The 11185-nt window shown below is 43.5% G+C and overlaps 1 protein-coding gene across 1 annotated transcript in view; it reads right to left on the bottom strand.

The window, feature by feature from the left end:
* The window catches only part of LOC105991166 (histone H2A.Z-like), a 2178-nt gene extending 1944 nt beyond the window's left edge, over nt 1-234 (bottom strand). Inside the window, exon 1 of the mRNA XM_013023751.1 lies at nt 173-234. Within this exon, the coding sequence (XP_012879205.1) occupies nt 173-234 (62 nt within the window). The remainder of the gene's footprint in view (nt 1-172) is intronic.
* Between the last annotated feature and the right edge of the window lie 10951 nt (nt 235-11185).

Genomic DNA, 11185 nt, shown 5'->3' with positions numbered 1-11185 from the left:
CCCCAGCGGCGCCGCGCGCGCCACCCAACCGCCGCCGCCCGCCGCTAGATCCCAGGCTGCTCCGCTCCCAGCCAACAAAACACCTCCCACCGCGCCTCCAAACCCCGGCTCGGCGCGTCCCCAACCGTCACCATCTCACCCCCATCCCCCCTCCCCTCCCCGCCCGGGTAACGGGTTTTTCTCCCGCCGGCAAAAACCCGCGGAGTCATCCGGCGCCCCGGCGAAGTTTACCATCTCGAATTCTGCTGAAGCTCACGCAAGCAAGGCAGAGAAAAGGCTAGTCGGACGCACGGCGAGGCCTCGGACACCTACTCCGTCGTCGCACCGCGATTCAAACTGCGCTGTCTCCCGCCTTCCCTGCTCCCTTTATACCGCAGAATGTTCCCTCATCCGGGAACTCGGATTGCTCATCCCACCAATGGCGGCCACCCGCCCTCGGGACGCGTCCTTGGGGCGTCAGCCAATGAACAAGCGAAGAAAAGGGCAGAGGGGCGGGCTCTCCACAACTCGAGCTATGATTGGCCCAAGGGGAGAGAAGTGGGGGAGGCGGAGGGACGGGGACGAGAGGGTGGGGGGGGGGGGAGAAGGGCAAGGCGGCGGGAGGAAAGAAACACTGCGAGCAACGCCGCAGCAGCGTAGAGACCAGCCCGCCGCGGTCACGTGCCTGGGAGGAGGAGCTGCCGGGCGACTGAGAGAGGGGCTCGCCGTCGCGGTGTCGCCTACCCCGCCCGGTGCCCCAGTGTGGGTCTGGGAGCCGACGTGAAGGCATCACTCCGGGCCTCCCCCATGGCCCAGCCGCCTGCGCTCTGCCTCTCCGCGGTCGCCCTCCTCGGCCCCCGCCTCCGTGCTGCTGCGGGGTGGGGGCTGCGCCCGTCTGACAGGTGGCGCGCACACGGCCGGGGGGGGGGGGGAAGCCCTCCGCGACGCACCACCTTGATGGACGCTTCTGGGCTCGCTCCCTTCCCGCCCTGTGAGGCAACAAATGGTGGGACCAAGTCACCACCAGTCCTACTGGTCTCTAAAGATCATTTTATCCTCGGCTGGGAGTAAATAATCCTCCCTTCTCCCTCCCTCCTTCCCTCCCTCCTTCTCCTCCTTCTTCTCCTCCTCCTCCTCTTTTTCTTCGTTTCCTCTTCTTCCTCCTTTCCCTCCTCCTCCTTCTCCTCCTCTTTTTCTTCTTTTCCTCTTCCTCCTCCTCCTCCTCTTTTTCTTCTCCTCCTCCCCTCTTCCTCCTCCTCCTTCCTCCTCCTTCTTGCTCCTTCCCCCTCCTGCTCCTCCTCCTCTTTTTCTTCTTTTCCTCTTCCTCCTCCTTTTCCTCCTCCTCCTCCTCCTCCTTTCTTTTCCTCCTCCCCTCCTCCTCCTCCTCCTTCCTCCTCCTCCTTGCTCCTTCCCCCTCCTCCTCCTCCTCCTCCTCTTTTTCTTTTCCTCCTCCCCTCCTCCTCCTCCTCCTCCTTCCTCCTCCTTCTTGCTCCTTCCCCCTCCTCCTCCTCCTCCTTGCTCCTTCCCCCTCCTGCTCCTCCTCCTCTTTTTCTTCTCCTCCTCCCCTCCTCCTCCTCCTCCTCCTCCTCCTCCTGCTCCCTCTCCTTCCCCCTCCTCCTCCTCCTCTTTTCACCCTGTTCCTCATCACAAACCACATTTCTGCTGGAAACTACACATCAGTGAGTTGTAACTACAGCCTGGTGTCTGTAAAGTTGATTGAGTGAAACATCAAAGCAACGATGCGTCAACTTTTCTACTCTAAACATTTTGCTAATATGATGGATGATCAGTAAATGTCAGTTGCGGTAACTAACACGAATCACGAGCAGTTACAGATGGTCCGGGTAATCAATTACAAATGATGGGTTTAAAAAAAAGTACTGCACACACAGTACTACCATCATGCCTGCTACTTAGGCTCCCAAGGAATAGATTAATAACACCTGTAGACATCTCTGACCGCTTGGGGAGTGTAGTGATCGGAATCTTGGCAATTTATAGTACATCATAGTGTGTGACACTATTAATGTAATGAGTTTCAACATGAAGAGAATTTTCAAACAAACTCACAGTACTTGAGATTGGGTTTTAGAATGAAAGATTTTATCTTGTTAGACCTCCGTGTTTCGAGGAGGTTAATGCTAGAGAAAAGAGTCCCAGAAAGTTTGACAACTAAGCCTTATTCTTTCTTCTCCTTAGAACTAAGGAATTGTTATGATAAATCATTAAGTTGATACGACATATAACTATGAGAGTCGGTTGCTAATGACTCATGCCTGTAATTCCAGCTACTCAGGAGGTTGGGATCTGGTGAATCGAAATTCAAAGCCAGCCGGCTCAGCAAAGCCCCTAGAGACTCTGTCTCTAGGGAAAAGCCAGACTGAAGGTGTGACTCAAATGGTAGAGGGCCAGCTGTGAGCTAGAAATTGGATTGAGAATGCAAATCCCAAACACACACACACACACACACACACACCCTCTAGGAAGCCTGGTGCAGTAGCTACCCCCAACTCCAATGAGGTTTCCTGATGTTCCCCACAAATCAACACTAGTATCTTTTTTAAATTTGATGGTTCTGTATGAGCTCTCCACTATAAAGTCCAGCTAAAGGAAATGACTTGTTTCACTGCAGAGTGGTTGAGAAAATAAACTCAGAAGTAAGTAGCCTCCCCTTTCCTGCAGAAGCTGTACCTTCTGGTGTCACATTACATTTTTGAACCACCAGTTCTAAGGAGAAAAGGATATAGTACTGCTTCTTTTCACACTGTGGTTGATTCAGGGAGATGGTATTTAAAGTGTGACAAGCCAGATGTCAGTGGCTCACAGCTGTAATTCTAGCTACATAGGAGGCTGAGATCTGAGGATCACAGTTTGAAGCCAACCCAGGTAGGGAAGTCCATGAGACTCATCTCCCATCAATGACAAAGAGCCAAAAGCAAGGGTGTGCCTCAAGTAGTAGAGCACCAGCTTTGAGCAAAAAATCTAAGCTGACAGTGCCCAGGCTTGGAGTTCAAGTCCCAATACTGGCACATACAAAAAAGTACATAATAGCATATGCTCAATGTAATCACTCAGTAAATAACTGGGTATTGGGAGATGGATGAAAGTTGCTGCTATTGATACTGAAACAAAAATCCTGAAGCCTGCCCCGGGGATACAAAACTGAGTGATCCACATTCCAACTAAAATCCAAAATTAGCTTCATATAGTCAAACTTTTTTTTTAAGGAAGGCAAGGACAATGTCAGTTTTTTCTCTTCATAGCTCTACTACTTTTCCTGCCCTAGAAAAGGCAATTATGCAAACATGTTAATTTTGTTGGCTTATCTTTTCCATATTTGTGTTCACAATAATACATGTGTATACATGTACATAATATATGTATGTCATATTCTAGCACTATTCAATCCTTTTTGTTCAATGCCAAACAATACAGTACCATACATTAACACCCAGGATATAACCACTCCCTGCTAATGGAATATGTGACTGTAGCTTTGCTCTGTCAGATGGTTAGAAAAGACAGAGTGCGGTCCTCTAGTTGTTCTATTTGCCAGGCAATATGCCAAGCAGTAGCAATTGCAACACAGGATATATAGGTCTGAGTCCTTCCCTCAATCTAGCTGAGACATTAAACTAGGAGGACAATTCAGATAATGCTTTAATCATTAAGGCCACATTAGGAAACCCATCACAAAGTAACTACCTGATTGGCTGCCAGTTTAATAGTTTAAAAGACAGGGAAATTTGTGAACCGGTGTGTTTTGGAAGAGCTTATGTTGAATGGAACTAAGGAAAGTGTTTGGCTAGAATGATGGCAGGTTGGTGTAAAGAAATGGCAGTTAGAAAGCACAAGTGGCAGATTCCTAGTGATAACACTCCTAGTGATAACACTATCTACATTTTCCCCATCCCCTATTAGTCTTAGAACTGCCCCTTTTCAGCAGTCCAAATGGTGTCCCTTGTCTATAGGAAAATCCTGTAGCACTGAGGTAGATAATTGATAATGAGCAGAAATTTCTTGCAGTCCTGGAAGGTAAGACGGTAAAAATCAAGGATACAGTGCTGAGTCCACTGGATGGATAGGCAATATAGTATATATTTTCTGCATTAAAACCTTTTATGGACTGAACACTGATGGCTCACACCTATAATCCTAGCTACTCAGGAAGCTGAGATCTGAGGATCATAATTCAAAGCCAACCCTGGCAGAAAAGTCGACGAGACTCTCAAATCTCAACCAGCAAGAAGCTGCAAGTGGAGGCATGCCTGAAATCGTTGAGCACCAGCCTTGAGTAAAAAAGCCAGATATTGAGGCCTTGAGTTCAAGTGAGTAAAGGGTTTTATAAAGTTTCTGATCCTTTCATGTGGGCAGATCACATAGGTCTCAATCATCTCCCAAAACCCATACTTGGTAGCACCTTTACACCTTTGTACTGGGGATTACATTTCAATATTAGTTTGAGATTGGATGGAAAAACATTGAAATCATAGCATGTAGTCATCAGAATAAAAACTACCTTTGGCCATCAAAATAAATTTTGAGTTTTGACCAAAATAATGTAAGCAGCACTGGTGAGTGTAATATTCAGGAAGTTCCTAAGTAAAGAGGGTCCATTTCTTCTTTTCTTCTTGCTGACTTGAAGATTAAAGTTCAAGAACCATTTTGGAGCAAGGCACTAGTGGTTCATGGATGCTATTCCTGCAGCAACTTAGGAAGCTGAGTAGCTAGGATTACAGGAGGTTTAAAAAGAACACAACAAAAACATTTTGGATCATAAAATGAATTGTGGGAATGTAGGTCACACCTGAGAATAAGATGGAGCAGGGTTTTTGATACGATGGAGTATCAAGTTTACATTGGATCTCTACGTTTATATCTATTTTGTTTGATCACTTTTTAAAACTACTGGTACTAGAGTTTGACCTCAGGACCCGAGCACTGTCCCTTAGATTTTTGACTCCAGGCTGGTGCTATAAAATTTGAACTACCCCCCCCCCCCCGCAACTTCTGGATTATTGAGATAAGAATCTCACACAGTTTCTTGCCAGGGCTGATTTGAACTTCAGTCCTCAGGTCTCAGCCTCCAGATTACAGGCAAGAGCTACTGGCACCCAGCTTTTTTGAGCCAGTTTTATTTAGGTTCATCTCACTTGCACCAGAACCCAAATAGTACTGACCACAAATAGTACTAATCTCTATAAGCTGTGTTTTTATTATACATACCTACAAGAAGAATGAGAGGAAAGAGGACAATAAGAACAAAAATAGAGCATAGCTCTAATGAAGATCATGTGAATATAGTCCCTCTCAAAACATTTTGTTATATTACACTTATTTTCTTATTATGATGTTATACCGTACCACAGTAATAAGAAATGATGAAGATGTTAGGACTCATCAGTGGGCTACTATGAAAGGGCTATTTAACACATGAATGCAGTATCAATACATCCAATATGATAGCCACAACAGTTACGAGGGACTCATGAGTGGGTAGTGTATGCAGTGTGGACACACTGGGTAAGCAGGAGCAGGATAGTGCCATATTTCATCATGACATTCAGAACACTTGAAACATCATTTACTTCTAGAATTTTCAATTTCACATTTTCAGACTCTAGTTGGCCACAGACAACTGAAACTGCAGACAGGAAGCCAGGAATAACAGGAGACCACTGTAGGTCATCACCCTCTATATTTGAAGAAAGACAGGAGCCTGTACCTTGAGGAACTGAAAAACCAATGAATATTTCTGAGAAGAGAAAGGTGTTTCATTCCTCAATTTTAGGGTGTTAATCTACCAAGTAGAGCAGAAAAAAAGATCATGAAAAAGAAACATTTTTTAGCCAGGTGTAATGTGACACACCTGTAATCCTAACATTAGAAAGGCTGAGGTAGGAGTCTTGAGAGTTGGGGTCAGTAATGAGCTTCTTTTTTGGGGGGGTCCGGTTGTGGGGCCTGAACTCTGGGCCTGGGTGCTGTCCCTCAGCTCTTCAGCTCAAGGCTAGCGCTCTACCACTTGAGCCACAGCGCCACTTCCAGCTTTTTTCTTTTTTCTTATGTGGTGCTGAGGAATCGAACCCAGGGCCTCATGCATGCAAGGCAAGTGCTCTACCACTGAGCCACCTTCCCAGCTCCTCAGTAATGAGCTTGAGCCTGGACTATCTAACATAGTGAGACCCTGACATAAACAAAGAAGAGGAGGGGAAAGCAACTAAAACCTATAATGCTAGTAAAGTTGGCTAGCAGTGAAATAACAGTAAAACCAAGAGAAGATTGTAAAACATCTTGAAGGAAAAGTGAGTGGGTATGATAAATAAGAAGGTATAGGGCTGGGTGCCCAAAATCAAGTCTTCTCCTAGCTATTCAGGAAGCTGAGATGCAAGGATCAAAGTTTGAAGCCAGCCTGGCCAGGAAAGTCTGTGAGACTCTTTATCTCCATGTAAGCACACTCATACACACCAGAAGCAGAACTGTGGCTCAAGCGATAGAGGATTAGCCTTGAGCAAAAAAGCTCAGGGAAAATCACCTAGGCCTTGAGTTCAAGCCCTAGGACCAGAGAGAGAGAGAGAGAGAGAGAGAGAGAGAGAGAAAGCAGAAAAGAAGGAAAAAGGTTTAGAGTAGAAATATACTAAGACCTTGAGAAAGTGTGTCAAAGAAAATATCTTTCTTATTTAGATTGGTGGTCTGAAACATAAAGTAAGAGACCATATACCAAAGTAGGAAGGTGAAAGGTTAGATGTGAATAAACAGAGGGTATAAGTAAGTAGTTTTAAAAATTATGAAAAGTACCTTTATATACCTTGATATGGAATTTTCTATTAGGTATGTTGGCAATAAGGGCAGAAGGCTGGGAAAGGTATATATTTGGGGGGAAAGGGAGGCTTGGGAGAGCCTAGTTAATAGGTACCCAGGTGTAGCTGTATGAGAGAAGCAATTTCCATTCTGTAGCATGATAGGATAACTGGCAGCAATGAATTGTACATTTCAAATAGTTTGAATGTTCCCAGCACAAAGAAATGATAAATACTTGAGGCACTAGATATGCAGATTAGCCTAACATAATGAGCATTGTACATTTACATAAGTTGAAATATAGTGCCCTCCATAAATGTATACATTTACTGTGTGCTATTTAAATTATGTTAAAAGATATATTCTGGGCTGGGAAGTTGGCTTATTAGAGTGCTTGTCTTGCATGCATGAGGCCCTGGATTCAATTCCTCAGCACCACAAAAGCAGAAGAAGCCGGAAGTGGCTTGTGGCTGTGGCTCAAGTGGTAAGGTCCTAGCCTTGAACTGAAGAGCTGAGGGACAGCGCCCAGGCTCAGAGTTCAGGCTCCACGACCAACAAAAAAACAAAAGCAAAAACAAAAATATATTCCAAGGAGTATTCTGACCCATGTGCAACTAGCAAGAGGAATGTATACAGTTGAGAGATGAAAATCAGCCAGAAAACACAATACAGAAGCGTAAAGTCTGGTGCTCGGTGTGCACCTTGGTATCTCCTTGTAGCCATGTAACAAGGTTGTGTTCCCATATTCACGTGGTGGGGGGACAGCACAAGAGGGGGTTGTTGTTAATGTTCTCTGCTTTTGACCTTTAACACTCTCCTCTGCTTACTGAAGATGACAATAGTGCTGTAGATTTTATAGCTAATTGAGATATTACCAACACTTTGTTGTTATGTAAATACCTTATGCCCAGTGTTACAGTGATAACTGAGAAAAGCCCACTGACCAAATTATTCTGTAAATGTGAACTTCCTCACAGTTTTCTTCGGATCAGAGGGAATCCAGATCCCCTGTTTATCCTGAGGAAAGAGAGTGAAGTAAATCAAAAGTTAAAGACAAGACGAATGTATTCACACCCTTCCACAGGTTGAAACTCCAGAGCAAAAGACATAAAGCCAAAGCCGTACCCTGGGATGTGGGCGGGGAGGAGACAGTTTGGAGTCAGTCATTGGCTAACACTGTAGAAAAAAGTGAAAGCTACTGTGTATCAGAAAATATCCTTAGATATTGCAACTGTTTTAAGGAGTTTCCCCAAGTTGATACTTATTGAGACCTAATAGGCTCCAGCATGGAGAAAGGATAGTGTCACTGCACATAGGAAATTTATGGTGGCCTGAAAGTGAACAAACAGTCCAAAGTGTAAGATGTTTGAGCCATGATCAAATACTCTTAAAGCAAAACTTGTCTACCGGTTATTTACATTCCCATGGCATTTGAAGAGTTTTCAGTGGACTTGTACCTAACGCTCCACTTGTGCCTGAAAACATCTAAAGTGAGCACTGGTGGCTCACAACTATAATCCTCACTGCTTAGGAGGTGAGAGCTGAAGGTCACATTTCAAAGCCAGCTCAGACAGGAAAACCCACGAGGTTTCCCTCATGGAATTAAATCTACAAGTAACCACCAAAAACCTGGACATGAAAATGTGGCTCAAATGGTACAGTACCAACCTTGAGTACAAAAGCTAATGGACAAGTATGTTCAACTGTATTCAAGCCCTAGTCTAGGGACACACACACACACACACACACACACACACACACACACACACACACACACACAAGCATGGCTTAGTACCACTTAAAAAGGCAAACAAATAAATGCAGGGAATACCATGAGACATTAGGACCAGATGCAGTTTCTCCACTCTTTTTATGGCTTTGTGCTTTTGAATTAAAAACCTCTCCAAAGATAATTTAATTAATGCTTGTGTCCACATATGCCTGAGATTTTGTCTGTCTTAAGTAAAATACATAAAGGTTTAACACTGAAGACATCAGTGTCATCCTAAATGAATACTGGTTTCACTGTCTTCTGGGATCCTAATGTTTCATCAAGCAGTCATTAAATCTTCAGTAAACTTTCTCAACAACTCAGAATCCCAACAGGAAGCAGTCAAAGATCTCTCCTCCATTATCAGATTAGTCCAACAACTCTAGACAAGGGCTGTCTGTGTCATTCATCATATCTTACCACAGGATATGGAAATTTATGTGTTGGTTTTTTTGTGACTTTTTATTTCCTGTTTTAAAGTTGAAACAGCATGCTTGTTTTAATATTCAAAGATGAAATATGTCACTTTTTGTCTCCAAACTAAACTGAAAGTCCAGAAATGTTTACAAAATCCTTGGAAAAGAGGGGAAAATATAGCAATTAGTGCTGTTGTGCACAGTTTTACTCTGAAAGTGTCTATTTCCCATCAATATTGTTGTTAAGGAGTAAAAGTTGACTCATTTGCAGAAAGAGCTCACTAAACTAGTGACTATTATGACTTACTTTAGCACTTGAAGATAGAATATATATATATAGATGAGATCCATAATTATGTAACAAATTTATAATACTTTCATATAAGAATACTGCTAACCAGCTGTGCACTGGTGGCTCATGCCTGTAATCCTAGCTACTGAGGAGGCTGAGATCTGAGGATCTCGGTTCAAAGCCAGTCCCGGCAGGAAAGTTCATGAGACTCTTATCTCCAATAAACCACCAGAAAAACCAGAAGTGGCACTATGGGTCAAGTAGTAGAGTGCTAGCCTTGAGCTGAAGAGCTGAGGGAGAGTGCCCAGGCCCAGAGTTCAAGTCCCACTATTGACCAAAAAAAAAAAATCCAATGTGACAAAGAACAAACTGAAACAAAAAGGGAATTTATAACAATATTGTTTGCAAATAAATACAAGTTCAATAAATTTTAACATACATATTTTAAAGTGTCTACATTTTGTGATCTCTTTTACATTGGTTTGTGAATATTCTTTCAAACTATTGTTCAGCTTCTAATGTAGCTTGCCTCTGGATTGACAGACTAGGCCAATCAATTGACCTCAAAGACTGAGGGCATAAGTATTTTGAAATTAGATTTACAAAATATGTTAATTCAGACTGCATTATTTTTGGAGGGATCCAAATCTTCCCAAGCCACCCATAGGTGCTGAACATTTGAACTATCACTAACATTAAAAAATATAGGGCTGGGAAGGTGGCTTAGTGGTCCAGTGCTTGCCCAGCATGCATGAAGTCCTGGGTTCAATTCCTCAGTACCACAAAAACAGAAAATGCCAGAAGTGGCACTGTGGCTCAAGTGGTAGATCACTAGCCTCGAGCAAGAAGAAGCTCAGGGACAGTGCCCAGACCCCGAGTTTAAGCCCCAGGACTAGCGTGTGTGTGTGTGTGTGTGTGTGTGTGTGTGTGTGTGTGTGTGTGTGTGTTTATAAGATTATACCTGTCAAAGCTTCTGTGTTCCAATTGTTTTACACCAACGATCACTTTGAGCCAAGGTTCTACTTCCAGTGTTTGATAGTTAATTGGAGACAAAAGTCTTGTGGACTTTTCTGTCCAGATTAGCTTCAAGGTTATGAAGCAGATAATGAGAGTGCTGAATGGCTGAGTCTGGGTCACCGCTGTTCCCCTTCCCCCTCCCCTTTTTTGCTAGTCCTGGAGCTTGTGGCAGGTGCTCTAACACTTGAGCCATACTTCAAGTCCTTTTGGCTCCAGTTATTTTTTGAAATGGGGGCTTAGGCTTATTAGGTTAGCCTATCATCACTTCCCATCAAAGCTGAGTTAGTAGATGTAAACCATTATGCCAAGCCTCTTCTGTTAAGGTAGAGTCTCATGAACTGTTTTGGCTAGACTGGCTCTGAACCATGATGAACTCAATCTCTCTCTCCTGAGTAGCTAAGATTATAAATGTGAGTTACTTTTAAAAGGACTACATTTTGCAACAATGCAAAAGAACATATACATGTAGTTATATATTATAGCATTATTTATAATAGCAAGACATTAGAAAAAATGAAAATAATCACCAAAAGAGTACTTAGTGAGTCATTATGGGCCATCCACACAGTGGAGTAAGAGAACTGTGAAAATGAAGAAGGAGCATTTTTACACCCTGATATGGAATGATCTCCAGCATTCATCATTAAGTGAAAGAAGTAAAGGGCAGCAAAAGGTATCTGTGTGTGAGGATTGGAGAAAGAAACTACATATTTGTTTCTGGTTTAAAAAGAAAAAAAATATAAGCTGGTGGCTCAGGACTATGATCCTAGCAACTCAGGAGGCTGAGGTCTGAGGATCACAGTTTGAAGCCAACCTGTCTCTTATCTCCATTTAACCAGCAAAAAGCTGGAAGTGAAGGTGTATCTCAAGTGGTAAAATGTGATGAATTTAAGTTCTTTTTTTTTTTTTTGT

The sequence above is a fragment of the Dipodomys ordii genome, unplaced genomic scaffold (assembly GCF_000151885.1).
Source record: "Dipodomys ordii isolate 6190 unplaced genomic scaffold, Dord_2.0 Scaffold70, whole genome shotgun sequence".
Taxonomy (NCBI): Eukaryota; Metazoa; Chordata; class Mammalia; order Rodentia; family Heteromyidae; genus Dipodomys; species Dipodomys ordii.
The sequence above is the reverse complement of the archived record's forward strand: the minus strand, read 5'-3'. Positions and strand labels throughout refer to the sequence as shown.